The sequence below is a fragment of the Equus caballus genome, chromosome 13 (assembly GCF_041296265.1).
Source record: "Equus caballus isolate H_3958 breed thoroughbred chromosome 13, TB-T2T, whole genome shotgun sequence".
Classification (NCBI taxonomy): Eukaryota; Metazoa; Chordata; class Mammalia; order Perissodactyla; family Equidae; genus Equus; species Equus caballus.
The window spans coordinates 49,599,996-49,622,471 of NC_091696.1; the positions used below are offsets into that span (position 1 = coordinate 49,599,996).

At 45.9% G+C, this 22,476-nt stretch overlaps 1 protein-coding gene across 2 annotated transcripts in view; it reads right to left on the reverse strand.

The window, feature by feature from the left end:
- The window catches only part of UBN1 (ubinuclein 1), a 36,344-nt gene that overhangs the window by 3,216 nt on the left and 10,652 nt on the right, over nucleotides 1-22,476 (reverse strand). The window contains exons 7-17 of one of the 2 annotated variants that reach the window (XM_023616365.2): nucleotides 21,701-22,139; nucleotides 15,104-15,174; nucleotides 13,672-13,801; nucleotides 13,392-13,510; nucleotides 13,112-13,240; nucleotides 12,785-12,928; nucleotides 5,370-5,420; nucleotides 5,231-5,273; nucleotides 2,872-4,092; nucleotides 1,547-1,790; nucleotides 1,169-1,258 (exon numbers count right to left, since the gene is read on the reverse strand). In XM_023616365.2, the coding sequence (XP_023472133.1) occupies nucleotides 1,169-1,258; nucleotides 1,547-1,790; nucleotides 2,872-4,092; nucleotides 5,231-5,273; nucleotides 5,370-5,420; nucleotides 12,785-12,928; nucleotides 13,112-13,240; nucleotides 13,392-13,510; nucleotides 13,672-13,801; nucleotides 15,104-15,174; nucleotides 21,701-22,139 (2,681 nt within the window). The remainder of the gene's footprint in view (nucleotides 1-1,168; nucleotides 1,259-1,546; nucleotides 1,791-2,871; nucleotides 4,093-5,230; nucleotides 5,274-5,369; nucleotides 5,421-12,784; nucleotides 12,929-13,111; nucleotides 13,241-13,391; nucleotides 13,511-13,671; nucleotides 13,802-15,103; nucleotides 15,175-21,700; nucleotides 22,140-22,476) is intronic. The other variant, XM_023616366.2, reaches the window with a different exon arrangement.

Below are 22,476 nucleotides of genomic sequence, written 5' to 3' on the forward strand. Positions count from 1 at the left end.
CACAGGCTTAGCCCCTTCTCTCTCTGAAGAAGCAACATTTCCATCTTGGAGATTCACAATCCATTCTGGCACCCAGACGGCCTCTGGCATTCGCTATGAATGCGTCAGCCTCAGGACACGGGGCTGGGACCCAGAGCCGATCTGGAGCAGACAGGGACTCGATCTGGAGCAGACAGGGACTCAGGAGGTGCTGGAACCAATGCTCTCAGGGCAGCAGGTCAGGGCACGCCCAGCCAGGCGGCTCCCGGTCTCAGCCCCACCCAGCACCAGTCCACCAGGGGTACCGCACGCAGCTTCCTGAAGAATGGCTCTCCCCAACCAAGGTTGCCCCGTCGTTTGTGGAGCAGGCCTAGAGTAGTCGGAAGAGCAGGTGGCCAAAACCAAGATCCCCTGAGGCTTCACAACATTCCATTAGGTGCACGGGAAACTCGAGGTCGTGGGACGGGGCGAGGCAAACCGCTCACTACAAGGGTGCTGGCCAGGGCATCTATGCCCTCTTCTCAAAGTATAAACCCAGGGCTTGTCGGGGTCCCTTGTGAAAGCCACTGCTCTACGCAGAGGAAAAGCAAGAGAAGAAGGGAGCGCTGGCCCAGCTCCCGCTGTGCCCCCAAATGCCTGCTCTTACGTCTGAGCTGAAGGCGGCTCATCTCCTAGACACATGCGAACACCAGAGCCAAGGGTCCCTCCTGAAGCCTTGCCCCTGGACCTCCCGCTACTACTTGGACTTTCCCTTTCGCTTCAACTAAGTTTACAGAGCCGTCTGGTAGCCGGTGCCACCTGCAGGTGCAGCAGCTTGAATTTACAGGCCTGCAGGAAAACCAGCACCATTACCCTTATCTATTTTCTTAATTCAAGAGGAAAAGCTGAGCTAAGGGTGGGGCCCCACTCTGCCTCGCACACAGGCCACCACAACTTCCTCTGTGATCACACGGGGCGAGGCCACTGAGTGGCAGTTCCAAATGGGAGCCCAGGGGAAATCTCAAAGCAGGAGAAACCTGTGCCTCTCTCTCTGAGTAGCCACAGAGCCAGAGCCTCAAAGGACAAACCAAGACAACACAGTGACGAGGAGGGGAAGACACTGAAACCCTTGGCAGCAGACAAGGCATCCAGCGGGTGGAGAGGGGACTGGCGGACAGTGCGTGTGGCACTCTGACCGCCTGGCAATTACCTGGCAGACTCTGCGGGATGTGGGTGGACACGGCAGCGTGTGGGAGAGGCGCTGCGTGGGGCGGGCTGGAGTGCAAGCCAGCCAGGAGACCTGAGAGAAAACAAAGGAAAGGAGAAAAGAACAAAACACACACATTGAAGACAGGAACGGAAAAGCACCTCTGGCGGTCAAGAGCCCCAGACAACCTCCTGGACCAGTTCTGGGTGAAAACCCCAAGGGGTGGGGGCTCAGCATTGTCCCCAGGGAAGCGGCCCAGGGTCACACACCAGACAAACACTGGAACCCGGGACACGACAACAGAACTTGTGGGTCACAGCAGAGGTGCTGGGGAACCTTTTGTACCTCCAGCCTGAGGAAAGGAAGGAGAGAAGCACTTACTGGGGCTGAGGCCATGGTGGAACGTCCCAGGGGCAGGACCGGTGACGATGGCATCCTTTGAGACCCCTGCTTTGGCAGGGGAGTCGGTGCTAAAGGAAAGCACGCGGAGAGGAAATGGGGAGATAATTCCCAGGGAGTTTGAGTTCACAGCCCCGGGCAGCTTTGGGCTGCCAGACTTGTAGGATGATGACAGCAGATTTAAGGGCGAGGAGCTCGTCAGCAGCACAGCCCCACTCGTTCCTTTCTGGGGAGGAAGCACACAAATGGGTCAGAACTCCAACCCCAGCCCCAGCTCTCCCAAACCAAACCTGGCAATGCACCAGGTGGGGACACGTGCATGTCCAACCACTGCCCCCATGAAGGCACCACACCCCCTACTCTGCGGTCCCAAAGGAAGGAAGAGGACGCTCCATGCACTGGCACGGAATGGCTCCCAGGACCCAGTGTTCGTCAGTGTTCGTTTTGAAAAGCAGGGTATTAAATATGCCTCCTTTATGCAAGAAAGAAAGAGAAGACTATTGTATCTAAGTATCCACAATGTATGTATTACGAGTATGTGTATATTTATATACATAACACTACACGGACACACACATATGTCTTAATTTGTTTTTAAAAAGAGATAGGGAAAAACCCTGGAAACAGACACACAGGTAGGTCCCTTGCAGAGGCGGCAGGAGCAGGGCAGGAGGCAGGTGGGACCTCGCTGAACTTACCTTTCTATAGGTTTGTCTTTGTAATCACGTAGTTGTTTTATATATTAGAAAAACGAGAAAAAAAGAAAGCTCTCCCCATTTCCCCAATCTGCACCCAGATTTCTTGTAATTACCCCAGGCAAGCCTCATTAACACCCAGACTCTGTCAAACCGCCTTTGTCTGACCTGCAGAGTCCTTCAAAACCCAGTGGAGAGAATCACTCTTAGAAGGTGCTCATCTTCCTGGGGCGTGCACATCTCAGCATAACTAAGGACCCGAAAGCTAGGAGGATTTGCATCTTCTGGTTTGAGAGACAGACAGGTAAGAGACTATGGAAGGGAAGTTTTGTGGCTCACTCTACGCCACCTGGATTCCAAGCCCCCATGCAAACATGGTGCACCAGTCCATTCCCTCTGCTTGTCCTCCTAAGGAGAAGCTTCAAGTTCTCCTGGCAGTCCTGCCACCAGAAAAGGAAAGACCTGCACACAGGAAGCCCAGTCCTCCTTCCAGTTTCCAGGTTTACTGTCCCTACCTGAACTTCATGGCAGACCTCACTCTCCGACAAGGGCAGGGCAAGCAGCCGTGTCCACACGACCCACAAGGGGCGGCTGCTGTGCTGGGATACTCACTGGCAAGGAGGTAGACGATGTCACGCTGCTGACCACGCTGGGCTTCAGGGAGGAGGTCAGTAACTTGGCCACTCCCTGGGTCCCACCACCAGAATCTCCATTTGGACCACCCGGAGGGGCCACCAGGGTCAGCTTCTGGGAGACGGGTGGTTTTTTCGCCGCGGAGCCTGGGACGGTTCGGCCGGCAGGCTGCCCTGCAGAGGGAGGCTGTACACCCGGGGGCAGGCTCCCGGAAGCAGAGCTCTGGACGGGGGTTCCCCCAGAGGAAGAGCTGCCACAAGAAATCCCGTGTTTGGGGACAGAGCCAGCAAAGGGACTGCTCTTGTAGGATGGCCCTGAAGAGCTGGCTGAGTGCTGTTTTGCTGGATGGCTCAGGGCAGTGGAGGACGAGGCTGAGGTCTTATGAGAGCTGCTGCCGGAGGCTGGCGTGCCTCCCGAAGACGCTGGCGTTGAGGGGTGGAAGTTCTGGCCTTTGGCTGCTGTCTTCACGAGCTGGAGGAGGGAGCGGTGACACTGTGGGGAGGAAGGCTTTGGGCCCTGGAGCTTATTGACAAACGGAGCTGGCGGGGTGAAGCTCTTTTGCTGCTGAGTGCCTGCATGAAAGACTTTGACTGGGGGGCTGGGCACGGGAGCGGCCGCCTGGGGGGCGTGAGACGTCCGTGGCAAGCCGTGGTGCTTTGCTTTGGACTGGTGCACTTCCGGCAGGCCCTTGCTGAGGGCAGCCTGACAGGACAGCTCCTTGTAGCCAGCACTCTCCGGTTTTTTCTCCTGAGAGGACTGCCCCAGTGCCAGAGCCTGTTCAGCCAGAAAATTGAGAGGTGACTGCAGAGAGCTAGAGGGTGGTGGGGCAGAAGGGCTGGGCTTCGGAAAGTTCCTTTTCTCTTCTGTACACAGAATGCCCGCGACCTTCTCTGCCGGCGCTTTCGAGGGTGCGGGCAGTGTGAACTCAGAGCTCCCGCTTGCTCTGCTGTTCAGTGCAGCCAGTTCCTTGGACACAGCCTCCAAGGAGGAGGCGGAATTACAGATCAAGTCTCCATCCAGCGAGTCCTCCAGGCTGATGGGAGCAGGATTAGCAAGGCTGCCAGGGGCCTGGGACGAGAGCTCCCTGGTCGTAGCCCCAAGGCTCAGGGTGCCTCCCGGGTGTTCTGAAGGCAAAGCAAGGGGGCCGCCAATCTGGCCTGATGGGATGGAAACCTTTTTATCAGGCTTAGTAGATGACTCCTAAAGGAAAGCAGAAACGCTGATGTTTAGAAATGTCCCGAGAAGCCAACACTGGCCCTCTTGTGAGGACACAAGTGTGAGAACCCCACGAGGTGCAAAGAACTGGACCTTCCTGTGTAATCGCACAGCAAGGGAGGAAGACAGGAGGTGCCATGTCTGTGGACTTGAAAATGCTGCAATGTCATCACCCTCTAGAAGCTGTCTGGCGGGGGCCGGCTCACCCAAGTATGCTCTGTCTCTAAGTACACACCCACCCACGGGCACTCTTCTCTCTTTCCAAACAAGTACCAGACTCGAGCAAAGATGCTCTCCCTACCGGCACGCACACTACCTCAGAGTGCGCCCAGTGCAATCAGAAAAGTATGTGTGGCATGAGAACCGCCTTAGTCGTCTTTTCCGCCTTGGTTTTTCCCAGCACGTGTCTCCTCAGTGGGGTTCAAAACAAAAGTCCTCTCAGGGCAGCAGGAACGGGTGTGTCTCCGACACTGCAGGAGCCCATGAGGCACTTAGGATACACAGTTCCTACCGCTCATTCTCATGGACTGTGAGGTGTGGTTAAGGGCACTACAAAGCCTCAGAACTGGCAACAATTTTGGTAAAATAGCAATTTTTACTACATTGAGAGGTTTCTGCAATATCTAAGATCGTTTTCACACTGTGTTCTCCAACCACTGTACTTCCCTCCATTTCTGTCAGGTGAACTCAACAGAGCGACCCGTCCTGCCCCTTGTGGCTCCAGGCTAACCTGCACTTGGCTGGAATGTGTTCTTCCGTAAAAGGATGACGATGATGAGTGTGACACGTTAGTCTGACACTTTCACATCTGCTCTTCACTCCTCAGAGGGCTGTCAGGAAGACCTCATTTAATCCCACAATCCCAGGAACTGATTAGGTGGGTACTGTTTCCTAGAACTGAGGCTGGAGGGTACAAGTGGCCTGGCTTAGGTCTCTGCCTGCCAACCCCAGGCCCCTCTGTTGGGCCAGGCTGCTTCTTGGTATCGCCTCAAGAGTGCCATCCCGACGAGCTGTCCCCCAGACCAGCAAAGCTCCATGAACTGCTCTGGTCACTTGGGAGGTTTCGTGAGCACGGCTGGAGAGATGAGAACAGATGGCACGTGACTTAAGCAGGCTGACTCACCTTCACCTTGATTTTGGATGGGGCCATTACTTTCTTCTTGGCCCTGTTCAAAGGAATGAACACAGAAAAGGTTGAGAGGAGATCCAAGAAGGAGATAAAAATGGCAATAGTTCTGAGAAGTGAAAACACAGACACTTACAGGATTGATGTCAGGTGCCCGTGGCCTCGTCTGCTCTCCTTAAACAGAGTCCTGAAACAAGCAGAACACTGAGCAGTTTGCGTAAGCCCCCTGAGAGCAGAGCCTCTGCTGCTAGGGCTTCCTTACCATCCCCACTACTCAGTGGCTATTGCTCATTAAATGGCAGTGGACTGGTGAGCTTCATTGCTGGTGAAAGGACCGAAAGTGGCTGCACTGGCCACATGGAAGCCAAGAGTCCAAGATTTACCAAAAAAGCTCAGGTTCGGCCCCCCACCTTCTCCCAGTGATTTTCCCCCTAAAGGCAGGAGTGCTTTGCTTGCTGCCTATTCTCATCCCTTCCAAGGGTAAAATGTGGAGCGACCCACAGCATGTCTTCTTGCAGAGAAACCCAACAAAGTTTTCTTTATGCCCTTCCCTACATACCTTCACAAGCCCAATCTATAAGTGAGTAGAGCAATTCCGTTTAAAGAAGGGACACTGAGACAAGAAAAGGCTCCAGGATTTGTCCAAACCACAGAAGAATCAAGCAGAGTCAAGTACACGAGCTCCAGCAGGGGAAGCTAGGAAGATGGGGAGCAGCAAGCACCAGGAACCATCTCCCACCAGGACAACTGCACTGGCAGAATCTGTCTGATGGAACTATTTTGGAACTCTAGAGTCTGTTCAAGCCTTGCAACTTCCAGGGGGCACTTGGACAGGTAAATTGTGGTGAATTTCAGCTCTTAGCACAGTAGCAGCTACCCAACCCACACCCGCCAGACACACAGCAGACAGCTATGCACGTGCTCCTGGAGGGGCTTGCACACAGCTTGGAGGAACTAGGGCGGGCAAAAAGGACCCTGTCCTCCAAAGGTCAGGGATCTGTGCTCTGACTGCTGAGTGCTACTCCAGGATCCCAGCGGTGCAGACAAAGAGGAGGGAGGGCAGACAGCATTGTTGCACCTCCTCCCATTGGTGTAAGCCCCTCCCCCTCCAGCTGAAGCGACTTCTAGGAGATTTAAAGGGCCAGCACCTCTTTCTAACCTTCATTTTTCAATCTTCCCCTTTCAGGAGCCAGACGTTAAAGACTAGCACATTCAAAAACAACTGCATATGTAGGGAAAATTAGAAAGTGACTGCGCATGCCCAAGGAAAGGCTCAGAAGAGACCTAGGAAAACATTAAGTCTATACCTCAGGCTGATCCTCAGCACAGAAACAGTCTGCAATCAAAAACCAAAACAATAACAACAAAAAAAGCAAACCCTGGGGAAAGGAGAGAATCTGATTTCCAGAGTTACCACATTATGGGATCCAAATGTCCAGCGTTCAACAAAAAAAATCACAAGGCATACAAAGAAATAAGAAAATGCGGCCCATTCTAGGGAAAAAAGAAATCAACAGAAACTGTCCCTGAAAAATCTGATGACAATCTACTAGACAAAGACTTTAATAAAAACAACTGTCTTAAAGATATTCAAAGAACCAAAGGAAGAAGCAAAGAAGGTCAAGAAAAGGATGTGTGAACAAAATGGAAAAAAAATAAAGAGAAGACCTAAAAAGAAATCTGGAGTTGAAAAGCACAATAACTGAAACGAAAATTTCATTGGAGGGATTCAAAGACAGATTTTAGCAGGCAAAAAAAAAAAAATCAGTAAATTTGAAAATAGGACAATGGAAATTATCAAGTCTTAGGAACAGAAAGAGGGGCTGGCTCCGTGGCTGAGTGGTTAAGTTCGCGCGCTCTGCTGCAGTGGCCCAGGGTTCAGATCCTGGGCACGGACATGGCACCGCTTGTCAGGCCACGTTGAGGCGGTGTCCCATATCCCACAACTAGAAGGACCTGGAACTAAGATATACAACTGTGTACAGGGGGGGTTTGGGGAGATAAAGCAGAAAAAAAAAAAAAAAAGATTGGCAACAGTTGTTAGCCCAGGTGCCAATCCTTAAAAAAAAAAAAAGGAACAGAAAGAAAAAAGTTTGAAGAAAAGCAAAAGAGGCTAAGGGACCTATGGGACACCATCAAGCAGACCAACATATGCACCACACACCATGCAAGTCCCAGAGGAATAAGAAAGGGGCAGAGAAAATAGTGGAAGATATAATGGCTTAAAACTTCCCAAATGTGATGAAAGCCATGAACATAAACACCCAAGAAGCTCAATGAACTCCAAGTAAGAAGAACTCAAAGAGACCGACACCAAGACACTTAATAATCAAACCTTCAAAAGCCAGAGACAAAGAATCTTGAAAGCACAAAGAGAAAAGCAAATCACCACATACAAGGGATCTTCAATAAAATTATCAGCAGATTCCTCATCAGAAGCTTTGGAGGCCAGAAAACAGTGGGCTGATATATTCAAAGTACTATAAGAAAAATACTGTCAACCAAGACTCCTATATCTGACAAAACTGTCCTTCAAGAGTAAGGGAGAAATTAAGCTATTCCCAGATAGATAATAGCTGGAGTTCATGACCAAAAAACACGCCCTGCAAGAAATGCTCAAGGCAGTCGTGCAGTGTGAAAGGAAAGGACATCAGACAGTAACTCAAAGTCATATGGAGAAATAAAGATCTCAAAAACGTAAATAAATGGGCAAAGGTTTTATATTATTACCTTTATATTACACCTTTATATATTAAAGATTACATTATCTTCATATTACAAAGGTAATAAAAAAAGCTAGTATTGTAGTAATGGTTTGTAACCGTACTTTTTGTTTTATACCTGATTAAGAGACTAATACATTTAAAGAAAAAAAATTAGTGTAAAAGCTAGTATTACTGTAATTTTGGTTTGTAACTCCAAATCTTGTTTTCTACATAATCCAAGAGACTAATGCACTTTAAAAAATTATTAGTTTATTGTTTTCGGGGGCACAATGTATAAAAATGTAATTTTGTAACACCAACAATCAAAAGGGGTGGGGATGGAGCTGTAAGGGAGCAGAGATTCTGTATGTTGTTGAACTTACAGAAGTAAGCCCCTCATCAGTAATTACTTTAAATGTAAGTAGATTCAACTTCCTAATTAAAAGAGAAAGATTGGCAGAATGGATTGAAAACACATGACCAAACTATACACGCTGTCTACAAGGGATTCCCTTGAGATCCAAAGACAAAATCAGGTTGCAAGTGAAAGGATGGAAGAAGATATTCCATGCAAATAGCGACCAGAGAAGAGCGGGGGGCTATACTGACATCAGACAAAACAGACTTTAAATCAAGAAAGGTTACGAGAAACAAAGAAGGACATTCTACATCAACAAAAGGTTCGACACAGTGAGAAGACAGAATGATTATAAGCACTCATGTCGCTGACAAACCATCAAAATACATGAAGAAAAACGGACAGAATTGAAGGGAGAAATAGAGAGGTCTACAATAACAGTTAGAGACTTCGATACCCCTCTAGCAAAAATGGACAGGACAACCAGACAGAAGATAAAGAAACAGAGGACTTAATGCAATACATCACCTGGATCCAACAGACACAGAACGTTCTACCCAAGAACAACAGAACATACATTCTTCTCAGGTGAAGACTGGAGATTTCTCAGGATAGACCGTATGTTAGGCCACAAGTTAAGTCTCAATAAATTTTATAAGACAGATATCATACAAAGTATCTTCTCTGACCACAACGGGATAAAGTCAGAAATCAAAAACAAAAGGAAAACTGGAAAACTAAGAAAACTGTGGAAATTAAACAATAAAACTTTTAAACCATCCATAGATTAAAGAACAAATCACAAGGGACATTATAAAATACTTAAAAGATGAATGAAAATGAAAACACAACATAATAAACTTACAGGATGGAGTGAAAGTGGTGTTAAGAGGGAAATTTACAGCTATAAATGCTTACATTAAAAAACAAGAAAGATATCAAATCTGCAACCTAACATTACAACTTAAGGAACTAGAAAAAGAAGAACAAACTAAACCTAAGGCTACCAGAAGGACAGAAATAAACATTAGAGCAGAGATAAACAAAATAGAGAATAAACAAGAGAAAAATCAATAAAACCAAAAGTTGGTTCTTCAAAAAGATCAACAAAAGTGACAAACCTTTAGCTAGATGGACTAAGAAAAAAAGAGAGAAGAGTCAAATTACCAAAATCAGAAATGAAAGTGGGGCCATTACTCCTGATTCTACAGAAATAAAAAGGATTTTAAAAGAGTACTCTGAGCAACCGTATGCCAACAGACTGGACAACCTAAATGAAATGGACCAACTCCTAAAAACACAAAACCTACCAAGACTAAATTATGAAGAAATAGAAAATCTGAGCAAACTATAACGAGTAAGGAGATTGAATCAGTAATCCAAAATCTCCCAATAAAGAAAAACTCTGGACCTGATTGCTTCACTGGTGAATTCTACCAAACATTTAAAGAACTAACATCAATCCTTCTCAAACTTTTCCACAAAATTGAAGAGGCGGGAACACTTCCAAACTCATTCTATGAGGCCAGCATAACCCTGATACCAAAGCCAAAGACACTGTAAGAAAAGAAAACTACAGACCAATATCCCTATGAACACCGATGTAAAAATCCTCAACAAAACAGGAGCAAACAGAATCCAACAGCACATTAAAAGGATTAGACACCACGGCCAAGAGGAATTTATTCCTGGAATGCAAACATGGTTCAATATATGAAAATCAATCACTGTGAAACACCACATCATCATCCCACATGGTCATCTCAACTGACGCAGAAGCACCATTTGACAAATTTCAACACCCTTTCATGATAAAAACACTCAACAAACTAAGAATAGAAGGAAACTACCTCCACATAATAAAAGCTTTATATGAAAAACTCAGTGAACATCACACTCAATGGTCAAAGACTGAAAGCCTTATTCTCTAAGATCAGGAACAAGGCAACAAGGCCCAGGTTTACCACTTCTATTCAACACGGTACCAGAAGTTCTAGACAGAGCAGTTAGAAACAAAACGCATCCAAACTGGAAAGGAAGAGTAAAATTATCTCGGTTTGCAGATGATATGATCTTACACATAGAAAACTAAGGATTCCGAGAAAAAATTTAGAATGAATTCAGCAAAGCAGCAGGACACAAAGTCAACACACAAAAAGCAGCTGCATTTCTATACACGAACAATGAGCAATCTAAAAGGAAATTACAAAAAAAATTCCATTCACAAGAGCATCAAAAAGAATAAAATACTTAGGCATTAACTTCAATAAGGATATGAAAAGACTAGTACAATGAAAATTACAAAACACTGCTGAAAGAAATTAAAGACATAAACAGAAACACATCCCATGTTCATGGATTAGAAGATGATATTAAAATATCAACACTACCCAAAGCGATATACAGATTCAATGCAATCCCTATCAAAATCCCAATGACATTTTTTTGTAGAAATAGAAAACCCATCCTAAAATTCATATGGAATCTCAAGGCACCCAAAATAGCAAAAACAATCTTGAAAAAGATGAACAAAGCTGGAGGACTCACACTTCCTGATTTTAAAACTTCCTACAAAGCTACAGTAATCAAAACAGTGTGACACTGGCAGAAAGAAAGAAAAACAGACCAATGGAATAGAAATAAACCCTTGCTTACATGGCCAAGTGATTTTTGACCAGGGTGCTACGATCACTTGGTGGAAAAAGGACCGTCTTTTCAAGAAATGGTGCTGGGAAAATTCGATATCCACAGGCAACAGAATGAAGTTGAACCCTTAGTTAATATTGTACACAAAAATCAACTCAAAGTGGATCAAGGACCTAAATGTCAGACCTAAAATAATAAAGCTCTGAAGAAAACATTTGACAAAGCTTCATGACATTGGATTTAGCAGTAATTTCTGGAATATGACACCAAAGATACAGGTAACAAAACAAAATACAAACTGGACTTAATAAAATTTAAAAATTTTGTGCATCATAAGACACGATCCAGAGTAAAAAAGCAACCCACAAAACAGGAGAAAATATTTGGAAATTATATATCTGATAAGAGATTAATATCCAGAATATATAGAGAACTCCTAAAATGCAACAACAAAAAAAACAAGCAAACCAATTCAAAACTGGGCAAAAGACTAGACATTTCTCCAAAGTTATATAAGTGGCCAATAAGCACATGAAGAGATGCTCAAAATCATTAACCATTAGAAAATGCAAATTAAAACTACAATGAGATACCACCTCACACCCATTAGAATGGCTACAATGAAAAACACAGAAAAACAAGTGTCGGCGAAGATGTGAAAAAACTGGAAACTTGTGCATTGTTGATGGAAATGTAAAATGAAAACAGCTGCTGTGGAAAACATTATGGTGGTTCCTCAAAAAATTAAACATAAAATTACCATATGATCAAGCAATTCCACTTCTGGGTATATACCCATAAGAACTGAAAGCAGGGTCTCAAAGAGACATTTGTACACCCATGTTCACAGACAGCAGCATCATTCACAACAGCTAAAATGTGGAAGCAACTAAGTCTTCATTAACAGATGAATGGATAAGCAAAACGTGGTATATACATACAAGGGATATCATTCAGCCCAGAAAAGAAGGAAATTCTGTAATATGCTACAACATGGACAAAGCTTGAAAACATCATGCTAACTGAAGTAAGCCAGTTACAAAAAGACAAACACTGTATGATCACTGTATGAGGTACTTAGAGAAGTCAAAATCATAAAGACAGAAAGAATGGTGGTTGCCAGCATCTGGAGGGAGGAGGAAATGTGGAGCTATTTAGTTTAATGGATATAGAGTTTCAGTTTTACAAGATGAATTATAAAGGTAGATGGTGGTGATGGTTGCACAACAATGTGAATGTATTTAAAACCATTGAACTACGCCTTTAAAAATGGTTAAGATGGTAAATTTTACGTTAAGTGTATTTTACCACAATAAAAAAAAAATTGTTTTTAAAAGAACATTAGTTCCAGCTAACTTTCTGTGACTGTGTATTGCAGACGTAGTCCATTCATGGGAAGCTACATAAGACAAAGCGGCCTAAGAGAAAAGTCTGGATTCTAACTCCAATAAGTAGTCAGCAAATGAGGCTTCTGTTTGGAACATTAAGACGTTCCTAAGATGAATCAGTCTCTCAGCTTCTAGTAGGAGCCGTTATCTCAAACAAGAAAGGGCAGATTGAGGTGGCAAGAGCATGTGGCCAACTTCGAGCTGAAGTGAGACAACGAATAACAAAGACAAACCCCCCCAGATACCTTCCCTCTTCTAGGGAAGACTGAGAAGACCCCTTCCTAGAGACCAGAGTGCCCCAAAACTACTTGGGTGACATCAGAGTCAACTAGACAGTGCTTCCCTGAGGGAAGGGACACTGTTGGCACAAAAGCAGCGCTCGGCTATTTCTTTTATGCGAGAACGCCCCACCTCATCCTCACACTGACCATACTGGCAGCTCGTGGGCTCTCACCTGGCCTGCATCCAGCCTTTGGGCCAGAGAGGTTTGACCTCGGCATCCAGAAATGCCTTCACGTAGTCCTCCCAAGACTGGGCCTTGTTCCTCTCCAGGTCATAGCTCTCTAGTTTTATCTTCACCACGTGGCAGAGCAGTTCCCTGAGGAGTAGGCAGAAGTGAGGAACTTCAAACCACCCCAAATGCTCCTTCAAGGTTTCAATCATGTGCTTCAGCAGCCCTGATTAAAGTAAATGATTCTAACCTTCATTAGAAACACAGGAACATGCTCAGACACTGGCCCCACAAACCCTCCAATGAGGCAAGGTCCCAGTTTGGGCACACCTGATTTCATCATTCCACTGGAATTTCTTCCGGGGTCCCATTATCCTCCTGCCCCCCTTTTCTTCATCTTCCTCCTCATCAGAACAAATCCGTTCTCTCTGCTCCTTGTCTTTCTCCTCTTCCAGCATCCTACAGCGTGAACAGAATTAAATGGGACCCTAAGGTCAGCACAGGAGAACTGCTTCCTCCTGCCCACCGCCTCCCACCTCTTGCCTCCCCACCCTGGGACTTCTAAGATAAGAAGGTGAGAATACTGGAGAGAGCGATGGGACACACTTACTTAGCAACCTTGGCTTGTGTGTGCGCCTGGCATTCATCCTGGTACTTGGCCATCTGCTCTGGCATCGCCCTGCCAATGGCTTCCTTAAGCTTCTGGAGAGGCTCCTTCAGACGCCCCCCCTGCAGAGAGCAGGACATATCATAAGTGTGGTTCATTCTTATACTGAGGCACTGCAGGAATAATGGCCCGGAGGCAGTGCAGCCACAGATGTGGCATCTGTGCAGACTCACCCCCTCCGCTGGGCCCTAGAGCCAAGGGGCCCCACTCCAAAGCCATTTACCTGTTCACAGAGGTGAAGTTTTCGAGCTCGTTTGACCAGGGTGTCCTTGCTGCAGGGCAGGAATGAAGCAAGATAGGCATACACCCCAGAACGGCTCTGGCTACTCAGCTCCCGAGCTTGCACCTCTATGCTGAAGAACAGAAGAGGGTTACCAACGGCCCGCAGCTTACCGCAGCTTCTCCCGTCATAGGTCCCCCTACCACAGAGAGGCAAGCTGGGAGCCAAGAGCAGGTCAAATCCTATCTCGTTGGTCACACAACGTAACTGAGTGGCCAGCGCAACAGCTCTCCAGCAGTCACCACATGAGAACTCCCAAACCTGATGAACTTGGCTAGGTAAAGCGGGTCAAGTCTCTCAGGTCAAAGACAAGACCAAGTCAAAGGTGGTCAAGAAAAGAGAGCCCAAGAGAACATGCTCTGATGTACTGAATTTCATATACAAAACATAAAAGCTTTCAAACTGGAAAGTAATCGAGTTACTTGGGGTCGACAGGAAATACTTTCCTACAGTGTTTCCTCTTTTTCCCAGTTCCCAGTTCTATCCCTGATTAGCAGGGCAGGGGACTCCTCATCCCTCCAGGGTCCCCATCTAGATGAGCAGAGCAGGATTTGTCCTTAATCCTTCAGCTCTCTGGATCTGGCAGGTTCCAGCAGGTGTTGCTGACACGAGCCTCTCAGCTGTGCTGACCCCCAGGCGCTCTCTACAGCCCAGGTTCCTGACCCAACTGGCCAATCCGAATCCTGGCCAGGCCAGGTCCTTTGCTAGACTATTCCCAAGTCTTGACACTGTTCTTACATGTGCAAAACCCCTCAGTTGTTGAGCAACAAGCTTCTTCTGCTACATAATGCAACCGGGAGAGAAGCTGGCAAAGCTGGAGGGCCAGATACAAAGAATCTGGTTTGGATTTATACGTGTGGGGTTTTTTTACTTTTTAATCCAGTTCATACAGTGTGGCATCTCAGAGGCTTGGGCATTTGGCAGAAGTGTCACAGGATGATGTACACTGGCTATGGGAGCAGAAGTGAGAGCAAGAGGAGACTGAGCAGGTATGTTGAAGGGCACCCCAGGAGAGCAGGGCCCTGGGCTATACCAAGTTGTCTCCTCCTTTGCTCAGAGACAGGCAAGCCACACCTTCTCTCTTGCCTCATCTCATACTTGCCAAGAAATCCTCTTTCAACAGGTCATGATTATCATATACAGTGTTCTAATAATGCTTGCTGCCTAAGACGAGTAAGGTCTATCATTTCCTAGAGACAGCTAATTGGTGTCATTCCCCCCCCCCCAACCCTTTTATAAAAGAACAACAAAAACCAATTTTTTTTTTTAATCTCATCAGTGGTCACCTTTATGCAGTTCAATCATACTCCCACTTCCCCTGGCCTGCTCAGCCCAGGCATGGTGACAGCAGATACAAAGAACAAAAGATACTCACTCTAAGAGGATGCCATTAATATCCTGGGTGAAGAACTTCTGTCTGCTCTCTCCCTCGGCAGCTCTGGCAGCCTGGTTCACAGCAGACAGTAACATCTGTTAGTGGCCTCTCCCCACACAGCCCTCACACTCACCCACAGGCACAATAGCAGTCGGTCCCTAGAGAACACCTGTCGACAAAATCCTCACCATGCCCTTCCCTGCTTAGCCCTAACCCCAGATTAAGTTCATCCGTAATCACTATATGCTCCAGAAATGGTAGATGCAGCTCTTCTCAAATGCCGCTGAAGCATGTAGGGACTGTCCTTCCTTCCAAGACTTGAAACAACAGTCACATAAAATAAGACCGCAGAGTCAAAACAGTCGCGACGCATTTGACTCAGCCAGCAAGCTAACCCCTGTGCCCAGCATTCCATCATCTAAACTGAGTTGGAATTTCCATACATCTACCATATAAAAACGATCAAGAACTTTAACAAATCTGCAAATTCAAAGGCTTTCATCCACCAAAATAATAATAATAATGATGATGTGCTGCTTTCGCATTTAAGGACATTCTAATTCTTTGAAAATTTATAATCTACGTACGGAGTATCACAAACTCCACTACCCAGATCACTGGAATGACTACCACACCTTGCCCTCTATTAACACAAGGTACAGCAGGTTACTCTGCAGTCTTTGGCTTCCCATGAGAAGACAGGGAACCCCCTAGAGGGCAACCTGGAGCCCCCGAAGCAACCACAGCAGGCAGCTGAGGCGCTGAGTGCATGAGCGAGGAAAGGAAACTCTGCCGAAGTCTGACCCAGTGCTCCTCCCATTTGGCTGCACACTAGAACTACCTGGCAGCTTCCCCACCCTAGACCAATCATGTCAGAACCTCTGGGGCTTGTCCCAGAGGCCCAGGAATCCGTACTCTTTAAAAGAGTCTGCCCAAGCATCAGTGCGCTTTAAAAGTAACTCAGGCAACTTTAACATGCAGAGGACTGAGAACCACTGATCCAAACCCAAGAGTTGCCGGTCTGAAGGCTTCAAGCAAAATAAAATTTCAGGCTTGATATATAATAATGATGGCAAACAGAGGCAATAAAGTGGCTGTCTACCACGAACTCATCGATCCTGGTCCACCCCTCTGAAACAGCAGGCACTGATAACCACCCTCCTCTCCATCCCGCCACACTTGCCTCCTCACCTCGTATCCTCTGGGTCCTCCTCCTACTTCTGACTACTCCCTCTCTGTCTCCTCCACCAGCTCCTTAACCACAGATGGAGCCCCAAGGTTCTATGTGGAACCCACTTCTCCCTGTAACATCTTCCCCTCACAGCTTTAAAATAACACACACACGTAGGTCTCTCAAATCTGAGCCCCAGCCCTAAAGCCTCTCGTCTAAGCCCTGGTCAGAACTTTCAATTACTTCCAAGTAATTTCCCATTACTTCTATGAATGGGTGACCCTCTGGTATGCAAACTCAACTTGTCCAAGACCAAACACACTGGTTTCTGCTCTTCCTCCTGTGTTCTAAAAACAGTACTCCATCCTTCTTAAATCCTTCTACTCCCTTCTTTAGAACGCTTTGGCAGCTCTTTCCAAGCCTAGAATCAAACCCAAACTCGTTCACGTAGCATTTAGGGTCCTCCAGGATCTGGCCCCAGCCATCTACGCCCACAGCTCCCATCTCCCGCCACATTCCAGAGGGTTCCCACCATCCAACAACTCGCCCATCCTCAGCCATGTGCCCTGGCTTACCGTAAGGCCATCTCTGCCATGAGGCTGGCCAAGCCTGTCTGCTGCTCCCAGGCCGATTCCTATGTACCCCCAACACAGCTTCTCTTTTATCTCCTCAAGTCTGGCTGTCCCCCTGACCATCTACCTGGCCATCCAAACATCACAGAGCTTGTTTTATTCCGCTTTGTCCTATAGTCAGTTGTTTACAGTTGGCCCATTTATAGGACAAGAACTGAATCTCATTCATCAATACATTTCCCACAGCTGCCTGTCACATAATAGACACTTAGTAAATGTCGGCTGAGTCGATGGATGAACGAACAAATGAACAGGTATCACCAAAAGAATGCAAACTAGAGGAGGAAAAGCTTAGTACCGAACAAGCAGACATAACTTGCAGAGGACACGCAAAACGCAGGCTTCTGCAGACCCCTTGGGTCGGGGGGAGCGCAGAGGCCTGAGATGAAAGGGGGTGAAAGGGACAGATGGAAATGGAACAAAGAAAGGGCGGTGACTTTTAATCCACTCATCTGCCAATTTCTTCTACTTTCATGAGGATTCAGAATTCTACCTTGGCACTTTTAATATACTGGAAGTATGATTTTAGTTTGAGAGAAAATAGAACTAAGTCATTCTTTTGCTTACGCTTATACACTGCTGGTTATAAGATCCAGAAGCACCTTCATATTAATTCAATCTGAGTATTTTAACGTGCATTTCAAATGCCCCACTATTTGCCAGACCCATCAACACCTTAGGTTTCTAATCAAATTTTATTTTTAAATATTAGCCATTTCTCTAATATTTCAGAAGCTTTCTAGCTATATAATTTTTTTAAGGATTTTTTTTTCCTGATGCCTTTTGAATTGTGTAGACAGTATCTCTGAGGGTCTGGTTTTATACTGAAGATAATTAGTCAAGTGCTGCATTTTTAAATAAATCTAATTAAAAGAGCAATTCGATATATATCTGATAGTCTTCCAGAAGTAAGTGAGGTCCCTCACCTGTAAGAATAGATAGTCTTGCCCAAGCAGTTATACAAATCGATGAATCCTAGATTAACTAGGAAATGAAGTTAACCCAAACAGCCTGATCATGCTGATTTAGAATAATTCCGATAGCCTTTTAATGAGTTGATTTATTATAAGAAAAGCCACTTGCAGCCTTTCAACACCTAGATCAGAACCTTACTGTACCTGTTTTCTGCTGAACAGAATGAAATCTGGCATAATTTTCTTTTTGAAAAAGATCAAACAGGTTAGGTTTTTTCTGACCTTTTTCTCCTTGGATCCACAGTCTCCCTGGATTTGCGATACAAGGGTTCTAACTCTATAGGAGGGTAAGCAGTGAACGGGAAAGTAGAGGGATGGGGGACATGAGGTCTCTGTTTCTTCCCTATTCTAGGCATTGTTCTCACTCTATGCTTGACTGAAGAGGACGAAGATAGACCTGGGTCATCTGTATGGACCAGACTGAGTAGCTGACAAACTACATCAAGACAGTAACCTGACGGGGTGACACACCTGAGCTTTCCACCTAGACAAAAGACACAATCAACACCTACGAAGAGAAGATAAGGTAAGGCCATCAAAACAAATCACTGGATTCCCTGGGGCCCAAAAGCATGTATAGTACAAGGGAGTGAGAAACAAAAAGAGGGCTAATGTGAGAAGAAAACAGTAAACATTCCTTGGGCATCCACCATGGTTGTCCTCTTGGAATTCCTCCTTAACATACATAAGTTTTCAAACATATTTTTTCAAGTTCTAAGTATCACATCTAGTTAGAAAATAAATCTAATTTTTGCTTCCCACAGCAAAAATCTTTCCCTAAGGGATCAGTACACAACAGATTAGAATCTGCTTACGTACTGTGGTAGACCACCAACAGGACCACAGATTCCACCCCTCCCGGTATGTGCATTCCCCCACAGAGAGGTGGCCACTAGCTCCCCAACCCTTGAATTTGGCTGGTGCCTGTGACTCACTCTACCAATAGAGTGAATGTGGCAGAAGTGATGTGGTACATACAACTTCTAAGGCTAGATCTTAAGGGCCTTACTGCTTCCACCTTCACCCTCTTGAAATGTTGCCCTGAGACTGCCACGCCCTGAAGAAGCCCAGGATGAAAGACTAGAGGAGGGAAAGGCCCAACCATCCCAGCCATCTTGCCAGCTGAATGCAGCACAAGAGTGAGCCCAGACAAAACCCGAAGAGGAACCGCCCAGCCAATCCGCAGCACCAGGAGAAAGGAGAACCACTGCCGAAACCACTGCGTTCTGTGGGAGCTGTTTTGGATAACAGTAGAAACTGATACACACATCATCCAGGGTCAAGATTCAACATCTACAGGGGCTGGCCCCGTGGCCGAGTGGTTAAGTTCGTGCGCTCCGCTGCAGGCAGCCCAGTGTTTCGTTGGTTCGAATCCTGGGCGCGGACATGGCACTGCTCATCAAACCACGCTGAGGCAGCGTCCCACATGCCACAACTAGAAGGACCCACAATGAAGAATATACAACTATGTACCGGGGGGCTTTGGGGGAGAAAAAAGGAAAAAAATAAAATCTTAAAAAAAAAAACAAAGATTCAACATCTACACAAATTATTATAAAAATAAAGGAAACAGGAAAAAGAAGAAAAATAAGGGGCATGAAAAATAAAGTGAGAAACACATAACACTGCTAATGTTAAAGGTATATACATCAAGTTTAATTTAAATTTTAAAAATGCAATGTCCAGTTCAAGATCTAGGGCAGGGCTCCTTATTAAGGATCCAAATATCCATGTATGGCTTTTGAAATTAGATGCAGTTTTTGTGTACACAGGCATTTCCCCTGGGAAGGTGTCTTTCCCAGCAGATTCTCAGTAGAGTCTGGGTCTAGTACACTCGTGCACACAGGGGGAGGCTCCAAGGGCCCCAAGCGCAGGGCTCTGGGGTAACAGAGCACCTGGGGATCTTGTGGAGTGGCATTAAGTAACTTTCTAAAATAAGCCTTCTTTTTCATGCAACCATTAAAAGTAATGAGGGCTTTATAATAATATTTATTAAGTGAAAAATGCAGGAAACAATTATTCACAACTATAATTACAACTGCATAAAAACATATATACAGAGGTTAGCAATGAATATGTAAATTGAAAATAGTTTTCAGATGTGGGGGACGATGGGTAATTCCCACTTTCCACCCACTTCCCATAGTTTCTGAACGCTGTTAGAGGAAAAGGGCCAGAGATGACTAGAGTCCTGATTTCACATTTGAACACTGTATTTTCAAGCCAGCACATCAATCTCTCCTGGTCACCACTTCTCTCCCAGGACTGAAGCCCGCCTTATCTATGGGATCCTGCACCCCGTCTCCATTGGGCCCAAGAGAGAACCCAGACTTCAAGACTTGGCCATCACTGAGCAAGGAGAGCTGGCTCCCAGTGTCCATCTAGTGGACTCCAGAAACTGAGGCTCTCTAGGATCACAACTCCAGGCTGTTTCATGTTATGCCGCTTTGTTTCCACTAAATTTGTCCATCTTTCCCAAGAAAGTGAAATAATGAATGTGAGTTATCAGACTAGAACACAACCTATGGTGGGAGAGGGGCACATCCAAGAACTGTTTTGACTTGCCTCTAAAAATTGACTGGCTACTGCCACATATACCTTACTCAACTTACTGAACAAGACCTTCAGAAGCTACAGAATAATTTGATTATTAACCAGAGGACTGAAAAGAACAAGGAGTAATGTTTTTTTAACATAAATTCTAAGCAAACACAAGACAGTATGCTCAAACATGCCACATTCAGATTCAACTGCTTCCACCTTAACGTCCTATTAAGACATTCTCTGAATCCCTGACGTAGTACAATTCATCGAAATCATTCCATTCAAATAGAATATTTATATCCAGCACTGCACATGGGCTAACAAAGATGAACTAGAAATCTGAATAAGATGTTCAATGTACTTTGTATGTTGTGTTCAAGTATTTTTTGGAAGTGAGTAGCAATGGTTAACATTTTACCCTGTCCTAAAACATGAGGGATATTATACATAACAGTGATTCTGAAACACTAAGAATCACCAGTTTAAAACTTACAGCTACAGAGTATAAATGCCACTGGAGTTGCGTTATAAGTTATGATGCCCAAGGTAAACGTTATTTTAACTAAAAGGTAAAAGTCATCACAACTAACAATCTGTGCTTGGGTTATAGTCAGTAATATATTACTGAAGTGACAGTTCTTAGCACTCCGGGGATCAATTCCCAATCACGGGGGGAAAAGAGCAGCCATGGCTGCTATTCTGAAGATCGTGGCTGTTTTTAATGGGGCATGAACAGCATTTAAGGTTCAGCTCCTTTTTATTCATCACAATTTAGGCATTCCTGTAATCACTACCTAATGCTGATGATGTGCAACTCTAGGGAGCAAGTGAAACCCAGTGGCAATTAAGCACACACTGCATGTGTCACATACGTCTGCAAATACTTGTGAGTTTTCAAAACCTTCAAAAGATTGCTAAAAAGATGGACGTCTGCCTCAGCTGCCTGCTGCCAACATTGGTGTCAGTCTATCGCATGAAAGGAAAGATACTCTGGGAAAGGAACCGACAGGCAGAAAATGGAAAAAGAGAAAATTTCCCCAGAAGAAAGTAAATTTTCCAGGAGTGAAGGAACCACAAAAGGCCTAAAAATGATGCCTGACAGGCAGAGCTTATAATGTTTCCTCCCTCGGGATGAGAAGAGAGCATGGAAAAGCTTACGCTGCAACTGCCACCTCACTAAGGGTTGCTCTGGGCAGCGAGCTCCATGTGGTGTGGAACCAGCATCCATCTGCCCAAACCGCTTCCAGGAAAGCCCGGCCACTCTGTGTCACCATACCTGAGCCAGCTCCTTAACGCGCTTCTCCAGGGGTGCAGGCAGGCCTTCAGGGAGGGAAGAGGGCTGCCTGAATTCCTGGTCCAGTCCCACCCCAAGGGAATCACTTTCATCATCCATATCATGGAAGGGGCTTCCTTCTGGTGACTCACTGAGCAGCTGCTCCAAGTCCAAATCAGTCAGCGAGTCCATGGCAGTGGCCGCCTGGAGCAAGTCATTGTCAGAAGTGGAGCCGAAGAGTGAGAGCAAGGGGTCAGAGGCACCCTCCAATTCCCGCAGGCCCTGAGCTTCTGCTGCTGAGACCGCTACAGGCTTATGCTCTTCGTCCCTCTTTCTCTGAGCCTCTTTCTCCTTCTGAAATTTCTTCAGCATCTCTTTAACGCTCAAAGCCCCAGAATACTTCTTTTTCTTCTTCTCCTTACTGGCATTCAGGGCTGTGAAGCTGCAAGCAAGGGGGAAATTGGTTACTAAGGCTGCAGTCCACTTCAAAAGGGAAACACAGAGGGACTTCAGCCCTGCTCCCAGCGCAATGGTCTCCAGGAAGCTCAGTCACAAGTCCACCCTGTTACTCCTCCTCCCTCCTCTTGGCATGTGGAGCTCCTTCTTGCTGGGACCAAAGCTTGAGATTTAATACAGGTTAGCAAAACAGTGTCACAAAATGCTAAATATCCGATGGGTTTTTAAAACCACTGCCAGGCTGAAATAAAAGGTTGCAAAAAAGGGCAGGGGGGACAAGAAAAATATTTAAAGGGAGAAAGCAGGAGCAGCAGAGAGCAGCA